Below are 27789 nucleotides of genomic sequence, written 5' to 3' on the forward strand. Positions count from 1 at the left end.
TTTATGTGCGTTTTCACCGGCGATGTCATATCCCGGCAGACGGAGGGTTTACTTGCTGCTTCTGTTCATCATCTTCTCAGTGCTACAAATATGGATTCTTAGCAGTGACCATTGCAGTATAAGATCAACAACACCACCGCCGCCACCTCCACCACCACCACCACCAGATTCAGATGCAGTTAAAAGATCAGAGCTTCACAGAAAGTTCTTCAATGGCAGATTTCCTCATCTCTCCACAGACAAAAACTTTCAAGAAAACAAAAGAGTTGTACCAAGTTGCCCAGATCCTCTTCACAATTAACACATGTTTGGTTCATCTTTTATCCTCTCTTGAGCTCTAATTCTCCAAAATACCTACGGTTTCCACTCTTTTTGTGACACCATTTTCGTAGATTTCGTAATATTAGGGCTAAACCGTGGGTATTTTGGTACCATTCTACTTAAAAATGCTTCTCTCTGTTTTCTTGTTTGATAGATCAAGAAAATGGTGTGATCATGATTCATGATGTATATGATATATTTTAGATTTGAAATTTAAACTCTACAGCATCATCACATTCCCTGCTTGCTTGAATCCCTATCTATGTCTTGTTGTCTGATTATTTGACATATTGTTGTTAATTTACTCGATATAATTGTCCTCAGGTAGCTACTAGCTAGGCCTGGGCCTTCAAATTTAATAGTACTTATAAACTATAAACTCACAGACACAATTGTTCAATCATGGCTCGTTTATTTTGACTATATTTGTCATCGACAATAATATTATAATCGTTTTTTACTATATTACCCTCTATGTAACATGCAAGAAATAATATTTATTTCATGGGACACTTCAAACCATATTCGAATAAAAAGACAACAAAACTTATATTGGTTCATGGTTGTAATTTTAAAAATATTGGTTGTATGACTTTTGATAGAATCAATAACGGGATGCACATGTAGCATTACACGTGTACTACAACTATGACGATACACTTATGATCTCACGAGCTCGTTAACATGACATAAAATCGACCAAGATACAAGACATTGTCAATGATCGAGAGAAATCCTAGAAGTTCTAAGCTCTAGTCACTTCTTAAGATCGATATATCATCGTAGTTTTAATGTAGGTGTAGGAATAGTGTAATCTATATATGTTTATCATGTAACATCCCACGTGAAGTCATGTGTTTTTCTCTTGATTTCATAAAATATTTAACAATAAACAACATGAAAAAGAATCATATTTTGTTGATTAGCAGAAGCCTTTGACTTTCTGATTTTTTTTGACTTTCAGATTTTGAACATGTAAATCTTTTTGCCTTTACTTTTAGCATGTTTTAGTTATTATTTATATGTAATTATGAAATATAAGTTGGTGATTAATCAATCGCGTAGATACGTAAAGGAAAGTATTGAGCCATATAGTAGATATTTTTTTAAAAAAAATTTATAACTTTTAAACATTAACTCATCGCTACAAAAAGTAAAAAAAAAATTCGCAATAGAAAGATTTTTCCATAAACTTATTATTGAGATTTGAGACCCATCGATTTTATTTATATCAATTTATTGTTTTATTTTTTTTTTTTTTTTATATATCGCGTTTCCATTGTTGCGGCCTTGGTTGCCTCCATTGTTTCCATGTACTTCATTCCACTTGTTGTCATCATTGTTCACATTGTTTTAAACTTGAGGTGCCATAGTGGAGGCACAATCAGGGGAGGAGGATCTTATGGACGAAATGTAAGGAATTATACCGGTAATATCTTGATGCTCAAGAAAAACTTTGTAGAAGAAACAAATGAGGAACAAAAGGAAAAAACTGTGACAGATGATTTTATTGCTGCAAATCTCTATCAAAACTAACGAGCACATGCCCTTATTTATACTAATGAAAACAATAATCTAAACCAATACAAAAACTATCAAAATAGAAAGTTTCCCAAAATGCCCCTGGACTTAAAATTATATTTCAAAACCGATTAACCTAAAAATCACCATCTTATCTGTTTTGATCATATCACTCACAACAACAATCCTTTTGATTGTTGACAACACATGTGACATATACTATGGCATCCTGTTGAACATGCGACCTCTCCCCGGCCACATCCAAAGTTATCCGATTTGAACTCCAACACCATAATGTTCACACAGTGTAGTTTCTCCAATCTCTTACTTTATTTCGATCATTGTTGTTCAAAGAGGCATCTCCACCGCTAAGAAAACAAAGCCACCCGCTTCACTGTTTACTTTCAACCTGCCAAACAAACTGAATCTAAAACCATCCGCTTTCACGGATCCTTTAGCCCGCTTTTCACGCACTTATGCCGGTCTCCCCTTATCATGAACAAGTCGATCTTTCTTCCTCGCTAATCATTGTTGTCCGATTAATGTAAACACAACCCTTTGATTTTTCTACCTTTTGACATCAATCGATCAACGTCTTATTCTCTGTTTTGACAACCCCGACCTCTTTAATCAAGCTTGTTTGGAGAGTACTCTTCCACCAAACAACTAGACAAGGTCACGGCCACCTTTATTGTGTTTCATCACCCGCAAAAACAAACTTAATCAAAGCCAATCGCTTTGATGTCTTTCCGCTCATCTCTTCTGCGCATCTAGTCGGTCTCTCGATACCTTAAGTAAAACAAATCCGATTAAGAGAAAATGGGGTTGCTTGTGATCAAAACCGTATCACACCCTGAATCACACGCCTTTCTACGTCCCGATTCACGCTGCGTCAGACTTGCAACGAAAGGCTATACTTTTCTTGAAACTGACTCTCAAACCGGCGGCCCTACGTCTTCACGAGCCCTATTATCTGATACCAAGTGTAAGGAATTAAACTAGTAACACCTTGATGCCCAAGAAAAAGTATGTAGACGAAACAAAGGAGGAATATGAAGGCAAAAAAACTATGACAAATGATTTTATTGCTGGAAATCTCTATCAAAACTAATGAGTACAAGCCCTTATTTATACTAATGAAAGTAGTAACCTAAACCAATAAAAAAATTGTCAAAATAGAAAGTTTCCAAAAATGCCCCTGGACTTAAAATTGCCTTTCAAAACCTATGAACCCAACAAGAAATTCATCGAGTATCTTGTGTACCTCTTCATCGTGTATACCCATGCTGTGAAATATATGTCTTGCAACTTGCTTTGATCTAGCTATTCGTTCAGTTTTAGGATCTAATATCATCATGGATGTACACCTATTTTGTCTTGTATACATGCACCGATATGTCTTCACAAACAATAACCAATTGTAGATTCAAAACTAAAATAAAATTAAGTAGTGTAGAAAAACGCAACTCAACAAAAAATAAACCAACTCAACAAAGGTAGTAGGACAAGTTGGGTCGAATCCACCGTTAGCCGATGGCTAGTTTATGTGTTTAATGTTAGTGTACATATTACTGTATTTACTAGGTGAAATCTTTACAAATATATGTATTTTTAAATATAACAATAAAGTTGTTAAATTTGATATAATAATTCATATACTAAATTGATATAATATATAGATTATTTTGAATTATATGATAATATATACATCTATTATAACTACATAATCTCAACTGTTTGAATGACTTCTACCCGCAAGTTATTGATGAATAAAATTAAATATAATACATGATTTAATGTTATTCATACTTGCTGTTATTGTTAAATTAACTTATTAAAATTTATTTGCTTAACGTTTTAATTTCTATCATTATAAGTATTTAATACATTAAACATTGTTTTTTTGATTTTAAAGGTAAAAATAGAATCATTTATATAAACTTATTTTAACTATTGATATTGTAAGTTATATTAAGTTACTTATTTGAAAACTTTTAACGATTATAAAAATGTATTTATAAAATATTTTAGTTAAATTGAGATTATAATTTATCACTTTTAACTATTCACAAAATAATTATTGGGTTTTTAAGCTGAACAAAAATTTATATTTAAGTTGACATTGTAATGTTATATTTAAAATTTAACAATTTAAGTATTTTGTCCAAACTATTCAAAAGTTGTAGCTGTAAACTGATAATGGTTTACATACCACAACATATTAAATATAATAAATTAATTATAATATGTTAAAAGTTAAAGACATAACTTTATAAGTAGAAAGAAAGATATTATTTTAATATTGAAATTTAGTTTTATTTATTATTACACTTTAAGTTTGATATATATTTAACCTTATTAACTAACTTATAATCATTATTAGAAAGACACTACAATTTATCACTTTTAACTATTTACAAAATATTATTTGGGTGGTTTAAGTTGAATTAAAATTTATACTTGAGTTGATCCTGTAATGTTATATTTAAATTTATAATTTAAGTATTTTATACAAATTGTTCAAAAGTTGTAGTTTTAAAATGATAATTCTTTACATCCAAAAATATATTAAAATGTTTCCTTTATAAGTATAATAGGCGAATGCCCGCATATTGCGCATAAACACCTATATAGTTGGAATCTTTATAATTATATATATATATATATATATATATATATATATTTATTTATTTATTTATAAATTTAACAATAAAATTGTTGTTAAATTTGATATAATAATTCGTATACTAAATTGATATAATATATTGATTATATGATAATATACACATCTATTATAACTACATAATCTCAACCGTTTGAATGACTTCTACCCGCGAGTTACTTATGAATAAAATTAAATATAATAGTATATCGTTTAATGTTATTTAAAGTTGTTTTTTACTTTTCATTAATTTTTTAAAATTTATGTTCTTAACGTTTTAATTTTTATCATTATAATTATTTAAAACATCAAACATTGTTTTTTGATTTTAAAGGTAACAATATAATCATTTATATAGACTTATTTTTAACTATGATTATTGTAAGTTATTTTTAGCTACTCATTTGAAAACTTTTAACGATTATAAAATATTTTTATGAAATATTTTAGTTAAATTGAGATTATAATTTTATTTTTGCATTTAGCTCTATAATTTGTCACTTTTAAATATTCACAAAGTATTCATTGGGTTTTTTAAGTGGAACATATGTTTATATTTAAGTTGACATTGTAATTAACAATTTAAGTATTTTGTGAAATCTGTTCAAAAGTTGTAGCTTTAAACTGATAATGGTTTACATACAACAACATATTAAATATAATAAATTAAGTATAATATGTTAAAAGTTATAGACATAACCTTATAAGTAGAAGTAAATATATTATTTTAATATTGAAATTTAGTTTATTTATGATTACACTTTAAGTTTGATATTTATTTAACCTTATTAACCAACGTATAACCATTATTAGAAAGACACTACAATTTATCACTTTTAACTATTTACAAAATATTCTTTGGGTTGTGTAAGTTAAACTAAAACTTATATTTAAGTTGATCCCGAATGTTATATTTAAATTTATAAGTTAAGTATTTTATATAAATTGTTCAAAAAGTTGTAGCTTTAAAATGATGATGGTTTACATATAACAATATATTAAAACTAATAAATTAAGTATAATATGTTAAAAGTTAAGAAGCATAAGTTTATATGTAGAAGTAGCGATATTATTTTAATATTGAAATTTAGTTTATATATGATTACACTTTAGGTTTGATATTTAGTTAATCTTATTAACCAACTTATAATCATTATTAGAAAGAAATTGAAAAGTCATGAGAGTTTCAAATGAATGTGGTGAAAAGAAAACTGCATGAGAGTTCAAATGAATGTGGTGAAAGGAAAAATGCTTCCTTTAAAAGTATATATATATATATATATATATATATATATATATATAGATATAGATAGATAGATATAGATATAGATATAGATATAGATAGATATAGATATAGATATAGATAGATATAGATTAGATAACATTATATATATATATATATATATATATATATATATATATATATATATATATATACACTTAGGTTCAAATGAGAATAATTATATAATTTAGAACGCAAGAACAACAGAGGACCATATATTTTTTCTGCTGCAAAACACTCTCGTGTACCATCGTGAGTATATGCATATTCTCAAGTAGTCAATGTTTTTCCGTTGTTGCGGTACACTGGACCGCTTAAGTTGCAAATTTAAATATGTATGCATGCGTATTTATGTTTTCTATGTGTTTTTTTTTTCTTTTATGTTTTCAAGTTGCGATTATATTAAAACCTACTATTGGAGTCTCATTGTTGTGTTGGTTCTAAAAAACTATTGAAAAAACACAAACATACATGCATGCATATATACGAACATTCAAATGTGCATACATGCACATTCTAAAAAAAATTATATAAATCGAAAAATAATTAAATTACAATTAAAGAATATACTAACCGACACCACCTACCACCCATCACTCACCACCACCCACCACCATCCATCACCACTACCACCACCACCACCCACCAACTAGCCACCAACAACCACCTCCAACGCCACCGACCGTCACCACCACCTACCACAAACCACATACCACCACCCACCACTCTCCACTACCACCTCCTACCACCAACCACCCCCACCACCACCACAACCCCGCCCCTTCCGCCACCACAACCACCACCACCACCACAACCCTGCCCCTCTCCCTTCTTCATAGAATAGATAAACTTTTATTTTTCTGCCTACTTGATTCTTCTTATTCGTTCTGATATTGATTGAAATTCTTTCAATCAATTCAGAATTACACTTAATCTTATAAGTATAATCATATTTACTAAACCTTTAGTAAATCATGACGAATATCTTTGTTACTCTTGTGGTGGACTTGATCAACACAACTTTGTGTACTCGATCTCCTAGTCCTTCACTTGACACTTTGTCAACGAATTAGTCTAATTTCCAAATATGAAATTTCTCATTCATCATGCAACCAAGTAGCATGATTCCAAGTTTCTGTCCAATTGAAACTTGGGTGATGAGAAACTCTCCCTATTTGGTAAATTCTCGACATTTCCACATAATTAAGAATCAAATCCATTATTGCTAATAATAGAAGCATTCAAAACATCAATTTTTCATACACGCCATCGCAAGGATAAATAAATAATATAAAATCAAAATTTATTTTATTGCGGAAAAATTTGTCCTTACAATGCAATTCATTGAAAAACTATGCTAATACATATTTCTTAGCAATCTTATTCTAACACTAAGTAGTAGATTCTGCTCACTTCTTCCCTTAAGCTTCCTCTCTTTTCTTCAATCCTACAAAACATCAATTGTAATCTTATCACATTATGTATTAAGAATCTAGAATAGGAGCTTAAAAGAGTTAGCCAATGGATTTACCTAAAGCAGAGCCATACGTTTTGACTATCCCATCTCTTAGATCTCTTAGGTAAATAGGGCAGCTTCGTCTCCAATGCCCCTTCTCTTGGCAATAAAAGCAAATTGACTCTTTTGGAACAGCACATGGAACTATTTTAGACATTGCCTGTTTCTTATGATCAAAATTTTCGATCATGGCATGCCTTTCGTTGCCATTGCCTATATCCATAGAGGTCTGGAAGGCAGATTCACCAATCAACTTTGCTTTTCCAGTGCGCCAAATCATTGCTGATTCAGCATCAATAAGCATGTAGGTGAGATCTATAAGGGTCATGTCGTGGTTCATCATATAGTACTCTCTTACGAACTCACTATACAAGTTAGGAAGTGACTGAAGAACCCAATCAACATCCAGCTCCTCACAGACAATGGATCCCAACATTCTTAACCTATCAATGTGTGACTTCATCTCTAGGACGTGTGCACACACCGACTTTCCGTCTTCATGTTTACTTGCCAAAAGGGCTTGAGTGAGCTTGAACTTTTCAAGCCTTCGAACTTGTGGGTTAGGGAGAATAATTGGAGGAGGTGGAGGTAGTGAAGCATGATCTCTTGTTCCTCGATCGAATCGTGGAATATCATCTTCATGTGGAAAGATTGTTCCACGGGATTTGGGAATACCATAATTGTCATACCTACAAAACGGGAGAAAGCAAATTCAAGTTAGTTGATTGGTTGAGTCCTTAATAAATCACCCAAATGAGATATTAAGGCTAGGACCCAACACAATACGCTACAACCTAGAAAAGGGATGCCGTAATCTAGTTGTAGAATATTCGAAGGTAAATGAATGACGAGTCACTAATTTCCACCATGAAAAACGAAAAGGAAATTTAAGTTTTAAATCTATGAAAATTCCTAGATCCTTTGAGATTCATTAAACTTTTCAATGGCATGTTTAAATCTCGATATGCCCCTCTAGTTTGTGACTGGGATACCGAGGATCACAAAGCGGGTGTGAATAACCATGCAAACTTACATGGTGCCCCCACATGTTACAGTCACCTATTCGATGTGCCGGTTAACCACACACGCTTCACCGAACTATGACAAACATTGAGTCACCCTTTGCTAGCTTTGCTTAGAACCATTTAGTGTGCCGGTTAACCACACACGCTCCACTAACGTCTTCTCAAGGGTACAAAGTGTAATTTCATGGAATTGCATCAATTCACTTTTGCCTAAAGTAACTAAGATTGGGAATTTTGTATAAGCATTTAGTTACTTTTGTACTTCATTATACTTATAATGGAAGGTTTCTGTCCTATCCTACCTGTTCGACTAACGACCGTCCACTAGTCAAGAGTGCGGTGGGTAAGAGTGGATACCCATTCAATCGCCATTTTATAGGCAATTTTCTTAAACACCCCTTATAGACCAGCTTCGTGAATGAGGCATACTAATGGTAAGACTGACTTTTACTCATACTTATATAATATTAGACTTTTAATGTTATATATAGTATAGGGTGTACTTTACACTTTTAAAATACTAGTTGGTCTAATTTAAAAATTATACCTTTAATTTAATTAAATGTAAACCAAAAACTATATGGATTTATTAAATCTCTTTTAGTTATACACCTTAATTAATTAATAAAACCATAAGGGTGTGATTTGAACTTTTCAAAACAATACTAGGGTTTCTAATTTAACATTCCTAAATTAAACTTTTAATCAACTTTTAAATTCCAAAACTTGAGGGCAAGTTTTGAAACATTTCAAAACATTAGGGTTTAGAATTTAAATATACATCAAAATTAAACTTTTAATCAAAAACTTAAATTCCAAAACTTCAGGGCAAGTTTTGAAACCTTTTCAAAACATTAGGGTTTAACTATTAAAAACAAAACTTTTAAGTTCAAATTCAAAATTATAAAATCTAAGGGTGCAATTTGAAACTTTTCAAACTAAATAGGTCAAATATTTATCTAATAATAATCCTATATTATCCATATTTAACCTAATCCATTAATTTTGATAAGGATAATCATTCCAAACATAAAAAAACGATTTTAGGCAATAAAAACGAGTTTTGGTAATTATCCTTGACAAAATCTGCTCAAAAAATCGAAAATCTTGTCAACAGCACCCTGGACTCGCCGAGTCCACTGATGGGTTTTAGGCAATAAAAACGAGTTTTGCTACTGATGTACTCGTCGAGTCGGGGTTACTCCCCGAGTCCATAAATGGACTCGCCGAGTTGGCGGCGCAGACAACAAAAGAATTTCGTTTTTTCTGATCTTTTTGCATCTATTCAATAGAAAAACGACCTAGGCTCTGATACCACTGATGGGTTTTAGACTATACATCATTCCTATGGTGTACATGCAAACCCTAATAGCTTTTGGATCTAGTTTGTCTAACGAACATGCAATTGAATATCCAAAGCTATAAACCCTAGATCTAGCATGTAATTAATCATATTAACATAAAATAGGGTTTAAGATATTACCTTGATTGTTATGTAGCAATAACAATCTCAAATCCTCCTTGTAATGAATTTAGAAAGCTTAGAGTCACAAATGTCACTCCTCTAATGGTTCACAAACACCAAGAGCAAAAGGATGAAGAGGAGAAGAGAAGGAGGCTGCCCAAAACATGTGAAAACCCTAAGGAACATGTCCACCACGTTTTTGGTGCTTAAGGGTCCTTTATATACATGTAGGCTATTAGGGTTTTGAACTAGGAAACCCTAAACTGACTGCTTAATCCCTAAGCAGCCCATGGACCCTTCCTTAATAAGCCTTGGACGATTTCTAATGGGTTTCCCCATAGAATTTGTCCAACCTTATATTATAAGGTAATCCATAGCCCAATTGCAATTATCTTATAATTACAGTTCCAGTCCCTTAAGTTTAATTAATCTCTTTTAACCAAAAATTAATTATCAATTAATTCTTGACTAATATTAATTAAACAATATGATTTCTCCTTTAATATATTATTCTCATAATATATTAATAAACCATAATTAATCCTTTCTCTCCATAATTCATCCTATCAAGTTGCTTTGGTGAAGGCAACCCAATAGGACCATGCACCATCAGGTCAAGTATATACCAAAATAGTTATGGCCTTAGATACTAATCCAACATTTACGGCCCAAACTCATGAAGTTTGGCCGTAAACACCTCATAATGGGGTTTAAGGCTTGATTGTTGCACAATAAATCCTAGAAGATACTTCCTAACACTTGATTCTTGAATGCCATATGATTAAAACACCCAAATAGACTCTAAACAGTGCTAAAAGATTGCAAAAATAAGTCTAAGTGTGATTGAGTTGAACAACTGAACAAGATAGAAATTTCGGGTTGTCACAAGTCATGATGAAAAACGAGAATGGAGAAGCTTTGAGGTGATGAAGAGGACGAGAATAAGTAGAAAAAATATAGTAGACGAGAAGGATATAACAACCACATGGAGGGATCAACTAGGGTTTGAGATTGCAGTTCTCCGACAACAGGGTCTTCCTCCTGCTCGGTTTCGCAGACCAATCTTACTCCTCATGTTTTTTCCTCTCGGTCTCCTCTTACCACCCCAGATTCCCCTCGGCCTCCGGCTTCCCAGTCCATTAGCGCCCATCCTATGGTTACTTGTAGCAAATGGAGCATCCGTAAACCTTTTGATCGTCTCAATATTCACGTTGAGACCATATCTTGCTCTCGTATTCCTCGCAACTACTCTCAATCCTTTCAAGATCTTAACTGGTTAAATTCCATGAAAGATATATATGATGCACTTATTTCTAAAGGAACTTGGGTGCTTGTATCTCAACCTTCTAATGCTAATGTGGTTAATTGTATTTGGTTATTGGAAAAGAAACTTAATACATATGGATCTTTAGCTCGATACAAGGCGCATTTGGCTGCAAATGGACGTAGACAACGTTTAGGCATTGACTGTTATGAAACTTTTAGTCCAATTGTTAAACCTACTATTATCCAGGCTATTCTTAACCTTGTTGTCTCCCATCATGGCATGTTCATCAACTAGATGTGAAGAATGTGTTTCTTCACGGTCATCTTCATGAGACCGCGTATATGAAGTAACCATTGGATTTTCGAAACCTATCACTTTATAATCATGTTTATCTTTTGCAGAAATTGTTTTTAGTCTCAAGTAGGCCCCTACAGTGAGGTACCACAGATTTGCTCAGTTTATCACTCGACTTGGCTTCATCAACGACATATATGATTCCTCTCTTTTCATATATAGACGTATAGATCATATTGCATACCTTCTTTTTTAGTTGACAATATTGTTTTAATTGCATCTTCCACATGTCTCTTTCCGCATATCATCACCACCTTGACTTTAGAATTTTTGATGACTGAGTTGGGATCTTTAAACTACTGTCTTGATATTTCTGTCACTAGAGGTCGTCATGAAATGTTTCTATCCCAACAAAAATATGCTACAAAGATTGTAGCTCGAGAAAAGATGTATAAATGCAAATTCTCTCTTACTCGTGCACAAGCTACTACAAAAATTGATGGTACAAGCCCCCCAGTTGAGGATCCGACTCTATATCGTAGTCTCGCAGCTGCTCTTCAATATTTAACATTTGCTTGCCCAGACATTTTATATGTTGTTCAAAAAGTATACCTCTACATGAATGACCCAAGAGAGCTCCATTTTACTACTCTCAAACAGATTCTCACGACCTTATTGCCTAATCGAATGTTGATTAGGCTAGCTGCCCCACTTCCAGGCGCTCCACTTCGAGATCTAGTGTTAGTCAGAGTACCACAAAGTTGCAAATGCGATGGTTGAAACAAGATGGATTCACAATTTATTACATGAATTATATTACCCTCTTCTTGCTGCTACTATGGTTTTCTATAATATTGTTACTACAGTTTGTAACGCCCACAAGATAGGGATAGATGATTACAAAATAAAAGGATAATTATTCATGACGATGATAAATAGATGTTTTTGATAGAAGGTTATTTAAGATAAATAATATAAACGAAAGTGATAATATATGTTAAATCGAGAGCGTGCATATAGAGAACGCCTAAATCCGACGTTACATGAGAAAGTTATGATATTTCGAAGTTTCAGTGTAGTAGTATACAACTTAGAAACCTAAATTCAAATCAGTCGATTGTTAGAAAAAAACAAACTAAACAAGAGTTGAAAATATCGTATGAAAAAGTTATGATTTTTATACGGATTTTAACAGTCTAAGCCTGTTAAAAATATAACTTTAAAAGTAAAGTGAGATTTAACCGATGGGGACTAAGTGAAAGTTTTATAAATCTCATCATACATACTTATAAAGCTAGCATTTTTCCATAAACCTCATGTATTTGAAACCCTCATAAAAATTTGCAAATACCTCATGCATTTGAAACCTCCTATTTTAAAGAATGCCACTCAAAAGTCTCTTAATAATGATTAATAATTTAAAGGTTTTATAACTTATATAATATATTTAATAAACAATTAATGGATACTTTACTATAAATAGGTCAATCTTTTTGAGTAGACACACAAATAAAAATCACATACAAAATTCACAAAGAAAACAAGTTTAAGTTTTTTGTGTTGGTTTGAGGGATTTGAACAATTTTTCGAGCCATGTTATTGTCTTGAAGTTTTTAATTTGTATGTTGTGGTTGAAATTTTAATGTAATTAGATTAGATTCATGTTATCGATCATATGTTATGGAAGGTGAAATATATAATATTTAATTAACTATTGTATACATGTTTGTATGTTCATATTGCTTCAAAATAATAATTAATTAAAAATCATGGATATGTCATATTATCCATATTATCCATGTAAGCATTTTTTAAAATGCAAATTGTGTATCTTATCACTTTATATTTTAGTATATGTTTAACATTTTAGTTATAATAATAAGTGTTTTTTAAAAGTTTCTTTCACTTATTAATCATAACAAGTGGTTTTAAAATTAATAAGCAATAATTATAAATAATAAAATCAAATTACATGGATATGTCATATTATACATGGAAGTCTCTTTTGAAATGCAAATTGTCTATCTTATCACTTTATTATTTAGTGTATTTTTCACATTTTAATAATAATATTAAGTGTTTCTTAAAAGAGTTCTTTAACTTATTATTAATAATAAGTGGTTTAAAATTAACAAATAACAATTTTAAATGATAATAAAATCAAATTATAAATTACAATTAGCTATAAATAAATTGTATTTTAAATAAACATCATTATTGAAATTAGAAAATGATCGCATAAATAAAAATATATTTAATCAATAATAATAATTGTTAAAAATAATACTAAATAGATCAATTATATTTAATTCTAATAATGAAGAATGTGGGTTGATGTTAATGAATATTATTGTTCAAAATAATAGAGAATATATATATATATATATATATATATATATATATATATATATATATATATATATATATTAGTGTAAAAAGACCATCTCATAGTTAATGTCAATAACATAACCATTGTAAACATATATTTTTCAATATTTTAACAATATATTTTTAATCTTCGCTGCACAACACACGGGAATTCATCTAGTTTATAGTTATGTGTGGATGTAAAATACGTCGAAAATAGAGCTCATATGAAGAATATATGAATTTTTAAGGAAACCAATTTTTTTATGCGCAGTCGCCGTACAGACAAGAAGCGTGGCGCGCTTCTGACCCACCGTAGAATTTTGACACCTGTTACCAGCCAGACGACGCCATGTCAGCGTCCAGAAATTTTCAAGGCGCGCCCCGACAAAGTGTGCGACGCGCTTCTATTTTTCAACCCTATTTAAACTGCATTTTGCAACCTCATTTCTCACTCCTTTCATCCAAATTTTCTCTGGAATTCTCTCGTATCTCTAGACCTATACTCTATAGTTCCTGACCACTTCAACAGAATCCTATAGTGTCAGATAGCTGGTGAATAGAAGCTCCCTGATCAAAGTTTTGTTCGCATAATTCCCGATTTTCGCTAGAATCTCTATAAGTTAAGTTACACTTATTTTATTCAAGTGTAACTTTAACTATAGTTATAGTCATTATTACGAACGTATAATTAAGATTTATCAGTGATTCCAAGTTATTATACTAAGTGGTGTACTTACGGGGATGATATCTATGCTGGATATAGCGAGGTTTTTAAAGTGAGATTTCCAAACATTATACTCTGTATACCAAACTCCCTCCGGTATGATCCTATCTAGTTGTTACTTACTTTATAGATCTTGATGTAGATATTGGGATTAGTGTGGAATCTAGACTATCATTAATTGCGAGGAATATAACACTAAGACTTAGTAATGTGAACCTAGGTCACGTAAGATGAAAAGATAAGTACAAAGGCGAAGTTCTGCTCAAATTATAAGGCATCCACTTTTATCAAATGAGTGCATATGTACTTTCATCTTACCCATATATATATATGAAGTATTCAGATAATTGAATGCTACATGTGCTTATGTGCAAAGGTGTTATGTGTTAGATGAAATGCTATAAAGATAAATCTATATGACTTATACCATATATGTATTTTCATGAAAATAATACATTGGGTAATGAAAGGTAAAAATGATAAGATGTCATAGTATGATGAAATATAAAAATAATAATAGGATGCCACGACTTAAATAGTGCTATTATACTAACGATTTAAGAACTGGTACTATTATAGTAACGATGTAGGAACTAGTACTATTGTACTAACAATGTAGAAAACTAGTACCATTGTACTAATGATGTAGTAACTAGTACAATTATACTAACGCTGTAGACAATAGTATTATTGTACTAAAGATGTAGGACCTAGTACGGTTGTAATAACGATATAAGAACTAGTACTATTGTATAAATGATGTAGTCATCTAATAGAATATAGATGGTAACAACGACAACCCTTAAGATAGGACTCTATAGATGAATAAAGTAGATAATGGGGATGGATAATTGAGTAAATTGTTTGATAGATAATTAAATATACTAATTATATTAATATGGGTTGAAAACCCTATATACTCATTAGGTTTTCCAACCTGTCCCACTTAGCTTCTTTATATCATAGGTAGCGGTACAAAGGTACATGAATGATGAAAGATTAAGGGAGATGTAGACTGTTAGTCTAAGATATTGTAAGGCATATATTCGTATGTTTCTTGTATCAATTATGACATCCTAAGTTTTCTTTTAAAGATATTAATGTAAAATGTTTCTTTGGAAATGTTTGATGTTAATATTATCTCACACTGAAATAATATTTCCAGGACAAATTCCTCACTAATAAACACTCTCTTTTAAATAAGCATAAATTAAAAGTTTTAAAATGGAAGTGAATTTCGGGATGTCACACAGTGTACCTATCTATTAATCCCATTCAGCACCAATGCGCCAAACACATAGAGGTCGATATACACTTTATGCGCGACAAAGTTGCATTGGGTCAAATTTCTATCATTCATGTTCCCTCATCATCTCAATATGTTGACATCTTCACCAAAGGGCTCCCATCTTCTTTATTTCATGACTTCGGATCTAATATGAACGTCTGTTCAAAACTGCCCGTTCAAGGTAGTAGGGGGGGATGTTAGACGTAATATGTATTTGTATGTTATATTTTAGTTAGCCTATTTATTGTTTTCTTTAGATAGCCTACTTTTGTACGTTGAGCCCAATTATATCTTTCATATATATTAACGTAAAGGCTTTATGCCTCTTCATGAGAAATTGTGTAATGTAACAATTATGAAGGGATCGGAAGGCAAAATGGGAAGTTGCGAATTACAGTCACCCCACATCACCTGGTGGGAACTAGAAGGAAAGGAAATGAGCTCTATTTTAGGGCGCATCTAGTATATCTTAGAGCAAAGAATCCGGTTCTTCACTTAGCCGACTTGTTTAAGAGAGCCATTGATTTCTTTCGAGTTAGTCCTTTTTAGATTAAATCAGTTCAGTTTTGGATTGATATGGTTCGAGTTTGGACAGAGTTAAGACAATTTTAATTGATTTTGAACTTTTTCTAAGTGTTTTTGCCGAGTAGGCTTAATTCGGCTTGGTAAGGGGCCGAGTACTCGGCTGACTTGCTTGATTTTACAACACTGGCCACAACATGAGTACACAAAATATTGTCAATTATAACTATGAACTCTTCTATGGTTGATTATATGGCTTGTATAGTGTAGCGGTAGATACAATGGTTGGGGTTTGGTTTAGTTGTTTTGTTTCCATTGCACGCTATAAGTGTTATGACCGAGATACACGCACCACCCTCATATTATGAGCACGACATCCATTGGTTTTACAAAGGAACAACAAATATTGGTATCGTGTCAAGCGTTAGGTTTCAAATTGGTTTAGATTTCCGCCTGCTTATCTGGATTTTTGAGTACTTCAAAACATATATATGCTGTAGTATGGAGATTGCCAAAGATAAAGACTACATATAACATGTAAGTGGATAATGTTTTGTAAAAAAACATTTTGTTTTCTCATAGGATCATGTATTTACAGTAACGGTCATATGAATATGTGTGCTAATTAAGAGACAAGCGGTGACGATAAAAAGTGATTATCATCAGTTTTATTGTGTTAATTAGAAGAGAGTAGAGAGGAGCATATTCGGTAGAGACCAAGAAACAAGAAAGAATGGTACATGTGGGTCACCTAGGCTTGGAAGTTATATTAGAATAAAGTTCGATCCATGATGCCAAATGACTTTGCGTCAACTCCTCTCATTTTACTAGAGAACAGTTTAATCGATGCAATTGATGGATAAATCATGGATGGAATCCAGTCTCCCTTATAAAGCAACAAAGCTGAAGTAATCCATCATCATTAAAAGACCACACAAATTGGAAAACACAATTATTTTTCTTATATTCCTTATTAAATTTGTATGAACATTCTTAATTAGAAAGACCTAATTAAGCATAGAACTTACCTTACAAAATTGTAAGATGGATATGTTAGCAATATATGTTATAGTTAATTATTTGCTAAGCAATGGAAACCCGGAAGATGACCTTTTCACAAATCTTCCTTTCATTCTAGGCCTCTTCTCTGCATTCAGTTTTCGTACCTCGTATCTTATTTTTTTCGAAAACAACCTTGTTCGCCTCTTTTCTCTATACCTTGACACCCTTGCCTCTCTCCCTCCATCTAGCATTGCCGGATTCCCCGTTATCATTCCCATATCCCCATAAGGATGATGATGCTGATGATGCATTATCCCACATCCACCCTAAGAAATCAAAAGAGCCAAAATATTACTCCTATTTTTAATCCGACGTCGAACAACACCAAATGATAATTTGACTTTCATAAAAGACGTTAAGAAAAAGTTGGTTGTATAAATATACAATATGTCAAAGTGTAATTAAGGTTGCATAAAGGTCTGGTTAACAATATGTCAAATCATGCAATGCACCCACCCCAAAAGGCATGATTTTTATGCATGTAACACTTTTTTATCACAACTATTTACTTTTCTCCTTAAAAAATAACATCTGATTAAATATATAGTTTAATAACATATGTTGATTATTAATCCAATGTCAAAAAGATTTGTTTATGAAATACAAATAGAAAAAACTTGTGATTCTTAAAAGAGTGAGATTTTAGTGTGAAAGAAAGACCATCTATATATATAGTTAAAAGTGTAAAAAGAGTAGAGTAGACCTACCAGGCACTCAGGCCAACAATCATCGGGATCCAACTCCGGCCGATCACCGGTTGTCCATGGTGATCTTTGCTCATCCCAGGCGGCAATGATTCCTTCATAATCTAGCTTTAATATTCTTTTTTGCTTCTTATTTTCATCATCATATCTTTCTATATTGATAACCACATGATAATCTTCATCCTCTTTCACCACACCCATACGATCCCCGACACCACCTTCCACCGTCAACTTCTCGTCTTTTTCCTCCCATAACGGTGAATCGTAATCAAAGCTCAACTGAAATGGCTCTCTCATCATCTCCATCTCATTCTCCACCGTTTCACACTGCATCTGATCTTCTTCAACCTTCACTCTCTCTAAGCTTTCGCCGCCCGAATCCTTCTCTCTACAATCCAACAACCCTAATCCTTCCATAGCAAACGATTCCTCATCAAGACCTTTTCCCAGTAAACTCTCTACATCAGCGGCGAACTCCGCCAGCTCCATGTCGGAGGGAAGTATCAACCCGTTGAAACTATTCAAATCAAACGTCACTTTCGATCCATTATGAAGATCTGCGTCCACCGGAGTTGTCGCCTCCGTTTGTTTCACAGGCGTTGCCACCTCATTTGAATTCCCGGAAAGACAAAGTTCCGCGGCAAAGGGGTCAAAGATCGGAACCTGATACAAAAGTTGCTCATCGGATGTCACTGCGGTGGTCTCATCACTACCGATCTCTGGAACTAAGTGAAGTGGATTGAAACTCATACTGCTTTCTTCAGATTTTGACGTCCGTCGAGACGCCTGCTTGTGGTGGTTCCCACCACGAGGAGTTCTTGGTTTCTTGGTGAAACCATGGTGCCATGGCGGTGGTGCTGGTTTCTCCAAAGAAGAAAGCTTCAAAGAAGCCACCTTTAGACGAACCCTTTCGTGACGACGAGCTAACGGGTTGGCCGAATGAACCGAAGCATCACACGATTGGCACAAGAAAGCGTCATCGGCAGCACAATACCACCGAGCACGCTTTCTTATACAATTATCACAAGCTCTTGCCGTTTTTCCTCCTACAACGTTGGCCAATTTCTTGTCCGATGAGACCATTTGGTAGGGGTCTCGAATGTACGAACTTTTTGTTAAAAAATTATGGAGTTTGTGGAAGAAATGTATGATGGGATTGTAGGTTTTGTGTTTGTGGGTGTGACCCACTGTATGCACTTTTTACAGAGAACAGTGTGGTCTTATTGAAGAGATTTATAAAGAAGGTAAGTAGATGCACTTGCCTGGTTTCAGAAGGTCCCACAAAATGCCTTATCTTCATTTAATTGGCTAATATATGAACTCCATCCATGATTTTGTTTCGCTATTGGCTGCCTTTCCCATCAATGGATTTCTTGTGGGGTCCAAGAAATTTAAGCCCTGGTTCCCCATATCATTTTTATTGAATAATGTTTGTACCAAAGAATGAGTGTTTAATAAGCGCAATTGTGTTTTTCAATTATTTTCTACTGATTATCGGTAAAAGTTAGTAGTAAATATTATATAAAATTAGATAGATTGAAAGTGTATATACCATCAAATGATATATATTTGTTTGTGTATATATCATCTAGTAGTTTTGTTGTTATAAAGTTTCATATACTATGGTATTTCTTGAACTATTGTTTTTAGTACACTTGTATTGCATTGATCTATATGGTTAATTGTTGGATTCTTTACCATGTTTGTTAGAAGTAACTATTACATTACAAAAAACAAAGCTTTAGCGATGACTTGAAGTCTTCGTAGTAGAGAACCTACGATAACATATATATCGTAGGTGTTGGTTGAAAAATATTCAAAAAGTTTCTACTTTCATTAAAGACATCGTTATAAGGTAAATGTGAAATTTAACTCTCATGATTTTTTTACCGAAATTTTTTGGAGGATGAACAATGAAAACATGCAGTACAGTAACCTTTCATCTCTACAAGATTAATTAAAAATAATCTACAAAAATGCTTTAGTTTTATTTAAATTAAAAATTAAGTTAAAATATTTTGTATGAGTGAATACCAAAACGTCATTAGTGTGTAATCATTATAGCCCTACTTCTCCGAAGATGTTGTCATTTTAGGTTCTAATATGCATTGGAATAGAGTCTTGGTTTAATCTAAGCTTTATCAACACAAAATTAGATAGCTAGCCTTAAGATTTCCTCTCATATGTGATACATCTCAATGGAACTCGATCATGCCCTTCCTCACCCATTCATATATCAGTCCCTACATACTCTTCCATGATGACCTATCCTATTTGACCCAACGAATCAACAAAAACAAATATTAAAAATTATATCACCTCATACCTATAAATCTATTTAGATTCACAGTCAAACTTAAGCATTATAATACCATATGAAAGGTATTTCTTGTCATTGATTAAAATGTCTATTCAAGATATCTCCACTCTAAGACTCAACTATCACCCTCTCAAATCTCAAGAAAATTTAGTCTAACACGATGTGAAAAGTGTATATTGTATTAACAACTATTTGTTGCGTTATCAAGATTCCTTTAAGTTGGCATTTTTTCATCAAGAAAGCTTTGTTGTTGTCCTAATAACTATTTGGTGTTTTATTGTATTTGATATTTTACATCCATATCATATATGTTTACCAGAGTAGAGAGGTCCGAGTATTTAATTAGATATCTACCTTAATAGTGTGGGTCTTGCTAACTGTAACACCTGATTCCAGATATTCATGTTCGCAGTGCAGGCCATGTCATTAAGTAGCGGCGTGGTTGGTTATTGTATGCAGCACAGTGGCTCCCATAGCCCAAAACCCTAGGTCTCGGGTTATAAGTCATATTTAAGAAAAGAGATGTTTATGGTTTTCTTTAGCCTTATTCTCCATATCTAGAGAATGTTCATAGCAAACCCTAGCCCCCTCTCTTGATATTCTAAGCCTTGCATCCTTATGTGTGTGCATCTTGAAGGGAAAAAAAGGATATGTGTAGTGTAAGGAAGTGTGATTCAAGGTGGATCTAGCTTTATGAGCATCGTCTGGACCATTATAAGTATTCAAGTTCAGAACTTGTTGTGCTCAAATGCTTAGATCTTGGTTTTTATGGTAGTTTTGGGCCTTTTTTTTTTGAGATTCTTGTGGAGTTTGACAAACTCCATGCATAAAGCTTGAATCTTGGGGTCTTCTTGACCCCTGAGAGTACAAGATTCAATTTGTTGTCTTTAATTTTGGATCATGCAAGGATTTTGGTGCATTCTAAGCTTAATCTAGTTCTAGGGTTAGAGTTACGTTGGTTTGATGCATGTAAATAGATCAAGTAGGAAACTATATCCATTAAGTCCTTATTCAATGTGTTATGGAAGTTTAAAGCTTAGGTCGTGATGGATTAGGACCTTAACGAAAAATTGGTTCTATATGAGCGGTGACTTTTTGACCAATTTGAATTTTAGTTACACTTGATTGGTTTGCACTATAGATTGAGGTTTGACCTATGTTTGGTTTAGGCGGTTAATATAGCTGATTCTACGAGTGTTTGAGTGTTTGTTGAGATATTAGCTCTTCATTCAGGTAAGTCTCGCCATTATATTACGTATGTCATGATTGTATCCTCTATGTGTTGGATGCTTGTGTAATATTATGACATGGTAGTATGCATAGTTAAACCAGTAGGGTCTTGGTTATGGTTGTTGCTTGTTATGTAACATCCCAAAAATAAAAGTAAAATTTTCATTTTTAAAACGTAAATTTTGTACAACTATTGGTTTAAAACCAATTAGAATGAAATGTATTTTTCAAACATCAGAGTAATACAATAACAAGCGGTGCGGAAAAACCATTATGGGATGTTGTGCAGTCAAGACGAACCATTCTCTTCGGAACTGGAAGTACTTGAAAATGTTTAAACCACAAACTATAAGCACAAGGCTTAATGAGCTCCCCAAAATACCACAAACCATACATATCAACGGGCCCAACCCACACATTGGGCCCATCCCATTATAACGGACCTCTCACCACATATCAATGGGCCTAACCCAACTAACAAATAGGCCCATCCCAACATGCATTCCAATGGGGCCAACCCAACTCCCAATGCAAGAGTCACAAAGACAACTAGCATCCTACACAGTATAGTGAGAAGACTCACCTGACTCATGAAATTAGCTAAACCATAGCTCAATGACCCATAATAGATGCTACAACACTCCTATCGAAACATATAAGGCCTAAATTTAATCTACACTCTAAATCCAACAATCTTGACCAAAAGTCAACCCATGTCAACAAGTCAATAGTCAAAGTCAAAGTCACCAACCAACAATATCAACCATTGAACCTCACATCATGACCAACCCTTGATCGCGTTGTACGAACACACTCAATCATGACGTGAACCCTCCTTGTTCATGTCGTGAACACAATAGGACAAGATAATCGGGGAAACTTCAATCGTCACGTCGTGACATCCTTTATGTCACGTCATCACCACAGTCATTCTCGCAGTTCAGATAAGATAATTACTTCTTATTCCCGTGTTTGATCTCTTCCATCTTTTTTTGTTTTTTCATTGTTCCTAGGTATTTTCTGAGGCAACAAATTAATGGTTTGAATCCTTAATCCATCAATCTTCAACTCCTACTTTCCAAAAAGCTTTAAAGGATTCCATAGGTTCATAAAAATGACAAATTTATGGACATACATGCTCTATGCATGTCCTCTATACTACCTAGGTCAAAAGCTAAGAAAATGGCCTAAAACTCAAGAAAGGTTCAATATTCACAACCAATCCTTAGATCCATAAGATATGATGCTCTAGGGACTCAAGAGGACCATAAAGTTTCCCAACTTTACTCTATCTATTTACTCAAATCAAAACCGTGAATCAAAAGGGACCAAAACAAGTTAGATCTAAGAGAAAAAACCATATAGGTAGAAGCATGAATACTTATAAATGGTCCAAAAGGGGATACCAAAGATGAGAAACTTGTTTGATCCTTGCACCAATTCTCTTTCTACTTCCTTTAAAGGGCACCAAAACCACTAAAGACGAGCTAAAACCACTAATAAGGATCAAGGTTAAGGTTTTCTGAGGTTTAAGGTTGATGGAGGCAAATAATGAACCCTAAATGTGAGTTAATGGGGGTTTAAATGTGAAGGAAACCCTAAAAGATCATGGGCTTGGGCTGCTGCCTTCCTTACGTCGTGACCACAGTCCAAATACACGTTCTTCACTTTGGCTTGTCACATCGTGACCTAACTATGGTCACATTGTGACACCTGTTTTTCCCCCAAAAACCATGCTTTTGAATCCTTGATCCTTAAACCGATCCATTCTGGAAAAATAGTGTTAAAACTATCGCCCACTTAAATTAGATTTTGTCCTTGAAATCATTATTTACAACTTTCTCCATATACTAGTCGACTCTGACAAAACTTCCTGAATTCCAATTAGGACTGAGAATTCATCACACACCGATGACTGCTCACCAGCACTGCTATCGAAGCCTAATCTTAGTAGAAATCACACACCCTGACGAAGAACAAGTATTAACACTCCACCCTCACCCAACAAAAGAAAATATAATTGCTCAACCTGAAAACTGAAAACCATGCACCATGTCTGACTTCCAGACAAATAGAATCATTCCATATCACATGCATAATGACTCCACTCTGCAACCCAAGTTGAAGGAACCCCTCCCACCCCAAATTATCTTGCTGATAATTGGAAAAATAATACCATATCACATCTATGTCTGACTTCGAGACAGACAAAACCATCCCATATCGTATCCATGTTTGACTTCCAGACAGACAAAACTATTCCATATCACATGCATAATGACTCCCTTATGCAACCCAAACCGAATGAACCCCTCTCACCCCAAATTATCTTGTTGGTAATTAGAGAAGCATAATCCCTGATCATTCACCAATGTCAATAACTTTTCACTCGAAAATGAAGGCAACTCCCAGCACGGGTCTTAACCATTGGCGCCAAACTAACATGTACCTCACGTCCTGCAAAATAAAAAAATAGAATATTCGATCTATCCGAGATCTCCTAATTCAACGATGACCTTCTAATAAATAAGGATGCGGAATCCTTGAGTGTTTGTTGAGATTGACAACCTCACACACGGCCGCAGAACGAGACTCTGTCCCAGAGTCTAACTGATAAGTGTTACCCTAGCCTATCTACCATATGCATCCAACCCGCCGATCAATGAGCTTCACTAGTCCAAACTTATTCTAATGCCCCAACCATGCTAGTCAGTACCGGTTCCCACCCACATAAGTCATACACTTACTGATTCACAATACACCGTAACACCATTTAATCCACTTGAACACTAGGATCACATAACACCCTGATCTTACCAACGTTCCATCACTAGACTGAGACTCACAACCAATACCGAATTCCCCGAGCATAATCTCCAATGTTTAAATGGTCCACTTACCCAAGATAACGTAACCAATCGGGCCTCACCCACATGTCTCATCCAAGATAGAATAACAAAACTGGCCACGCCCATGGGTCTCACTCAAACTAGCACAACCAAACAGGCCTCGCCCTCAATTAGGATCAATAGAAGACTAACCACCAATATATCTCTAATAATCCTTTTGCCTTAACATAGAGCGGCTAAATAATAACAACAAGCCCGACTCAACCCGAAAAAAAAGTTGTGATCCCCTCACAATCTTACAAGCATTCCTGCAATGGCCAAAATCGTCCTAGCGGATACTACATGTCATCCCATAGTCTTTCTATACATCCATTAGGCCCATGGTCTTGCCATCTATCCACAATACCTGTCTAAAATCAACACTGATGGAAACCCCAACCTGCTAAACCCTAAACATGCGTTCGATTCGTGTTTCGAACGCCAAATAGTTCATCAGTCAAGAACATGCCGATAGGTTCTAACACAACCCTCAACTAGATCCTAGTCACATACGCATAATGCACCACTATAGATGCTTCACGTCCTTGGAAAAGATAACCTAAATCCTCAGCATTTTCCTCCCTGCTTACGACCGAACAAAGAACATTATTCATGGAATAAACCCCAACTCATACCATAACCAGAACTGGCTCACCACTTAACTTAGGATATAAAACTCCACATAGATTCACACTTCTCATTAATTCAAACGATTCTCTCCCACTTGGATTCAGCAGCACTCTGCCAACCTCATAACCATTGGATTTTTGAACCATCTCACAACCTCACTACTCTACCCTTATTATCCTAAGCTTCCAAGAACTAAGTTTCCATGACCAAACAATCTAGGGTACACCAACCCCAAAAACAGGTCCAACACTTTGCTATTCTTGCCGAAAAATATTGTCTCATCCAAAGCACCTTTCATTGATATAATCCCAAATCCTTGAACAACATCAAATGATGACAAAGAACAAATGAAACCACTACCAGAATAGATAGATAACAAATCTAACTACTCACTTGGTACCGGGCAAAACCCATGCGGATATGCATCAGCCATGCCCGAAAGTTGATAGATCACAATAGCTCTTACCCTACTAACAAAAGTGATTAGTTCAACGAGCAAACCAACCCTTCAACTGATATCCAACCAGAGCGGTACAAGCACCTTTAAACTCTATTTTTGTTGTCCTAGAAGGAACAATTGGCTACAGCGAGATCTTTGAAAGAAGCTTCTGATACGAGGACCACATGCACATCCCTGAAAGAATAAATCTAACAAGAAATCACCCCACACTCATGTTCTGACCAATCGCTTTATACCCATCAACCACGAAAGATCCCAACCATCTTGAATTCCAAAAATCCAATGAACTTACACTGCAACTTCCTCTGACCCATTGCGCCAAAACCATCAAAATCAATTCGTGTACTGATCCTCCAAGCAAAACACTCATTTTACTCCTACCTAGGGCTCACGTCATCACTAACCGTCACCTCCTGAATTGACGCCTACAACCGGATCAACCAGATACTCGGTATGCAAAATGGCATATGAAAAACCCTTGAATAATAATAACCAGGCAATCATAATGAAACTACGATCCTTAGGTGTAGACTTATATAAACATAACATAACATCTCATACACACAATCACATGATCATAAGCATAAATAATAAGGGAAGAAAATATGATACATACCCGCAATAACATTTGATGGAACTCAAGTCTCCTCGACCTGTAACTGAAATGCTCGACTCCTCACCATTGGATCCTCCGCCCTGCCCCTGCGTCCATCAGTAATCCTCACTGTAGCTGGAGCAGGTTCCCTCCCCACTCACCTCATCATCCTCAGACATTCGGTCTTCTTATGGACCACCTGATTGTAGTGAAAACAAATCAAATGCAAACCCCAAGGAAAATCCCTACCAAAATGACCAACCTTTTCGCAACTGAAGCAACCCCTTTCTTTCTCACGACATCTCCTATCATGAGTCCTCCCACACTTGGCACAATGGCCCCATCCCCGATGGCCTCCCGATCGTGATTCGTAAGTCTTAGGCCTCTTCTTCTGGCCCACTGCGGTCAGATCCTGCTCCGGCCCGCGATTCGTCGAAAGATTCATCTCAATCTCCCACTCCCAGACTTTAGCAATCATATCATCCAAAGTCTTGCAGCTTGACAGGCTCACAAACTCCCGGATATCATCCCGCAACATATCGTGATACCTTTTCTTCTTCATTTATTCATCTGCATCGTACTGCATAACCAACAAAGCCCTCTCCTTGAACATGGCGGTGATCTCCACCACGGTCTTCTTCGTCTGAAGAAGGTCTTGAAAATCCCTCACCAAATGCTACACCTCAATGGCTGGTGCAAACTCTGCCTTTAATCTTTTTCAGGAAATCTGTCTAATACATGGCCGTCACGACCTCTGCTCCCAAGGAGTGACCAACCTCCTCCCACCAGTCGCAGGCTCTATCCCTCAGAAGGCAAGATGAAAATTCCACCTTTGATCCCTCAAGGAAAAAACTAGTCTGCTGAGCATTCTCTATGTCAGCGATCCACCGCCTACTAGCAATAGGGTCCTTTTTCCTGAAGAACTTTGCGGCTCCATAAGCCTTGAACTCCCAAAAAGAGAGAATATATGCCACAATCTGAGCAGCCACAATCTCTACATTAAAATCCCCAAGTCGCTCATCCAACAGCTCCAGGATCCCCTTCTTGATGGTACCAAACATCACACGAGTCACATCCAAAATACCGAGAGTGATCTCAGATGAAAACAAATCATGAATCCACTCATCAATTGGCTCAACACATGAGCCTGAAACTGAACCGAAAACATAACCTCCTCTTCGAGTGCTTATCACCAAACTGAAAAGCAAACATACAAAGATTAAAACATAACCAAAGAGTCCTCATTCTACAGGCATCTTAGAATCCTCACGAATTCCACCTTTGATCCCTCAGGGAAAAAACTAGTATGCTGAGCATTCTCCGTGTCATCGATCCACCGCCTACTAGAAATAGGGTCCTTTCTCCTGAAGAACTTTGCGGCTCCATAAGCCTTGAACTCCCAAAAAGAGATAATATATGCCCTAATCTGAGCAGCCACAATCTCTGCATTAAAATCCCCAAGTCGCTCATGTGTTTTCAGTAGTACAGGCCCAATACTATCTTCCTTACATATCTATAATTCCTCAATAATCATCCTGAATCCTATAAGTCACCTTCTAATGCTGATACTCCCCATGTCTGCTAAACAACGCACCATTCGCACTAAAGCACTTCCTAGGCTCTCTTAGGATCCCCACCCCACC

At 34.7% G+C, this 27789-nt stretch overlaps 2 protein-coding genes across 2 annotated transcripts; one reads left to right on the plus strand and one right to left on the minus strand.

Moving 5' to 3' along the window:
• The first annotated feature begins 10945 nt into the window (after window positions 1-10945).
• Window positions 10946-11353, plus strand: LOC145095435 (putative mitochondrial protein AtMg00820). The gene has a single exon (XM_079033317.1). The coding sequence runs from the start codon at window positions 10946-10948 to the stop codon at window positions 11351-11353; it is 408 nt and encodes a 135-aa protein (XP_078889443.1).
• A 5843-nt stretch (window positions 11354-17196) lies between these two features.
• On the minus strand, window positions 17197-19228 carry LOC145092738 (zinc finger protein CONSTANS-LIKE 16-like). The gene is made up of 2 exons (XM_079030721.1): window positions 18027-19228; window positions 17197-17585 (listed from the first exon to the last, which is right to left on the minus strand). Exons 1-2 carry the CDS (start codon window positions 19104-19106, stop codon window positions 17334-17336), a joined length of 1332 nt encoding a protein of 443 aa, XP_078886847.1. The 5' UTR covers window positions 19107-19228; the 3' UTR covers window positions 17197-17333.
• Window positions 19229-27789: the final 8561 nt, after the last annotated feature.

This window comes from Lactuca serriola, chromosome 3 (genome assembly GCF_051521515.1).
Source record: "Lactuca serriola cultivar US96UC23 chromosome 3, Lser_US96UC23_V15, whole genome shotgun sequence".
NCBI lineage: Eukaryota > Viridiplantae > Streptophyta > Magnoliopsida > Asterales > Asteraceae > Lactuca > Lactuca serriola.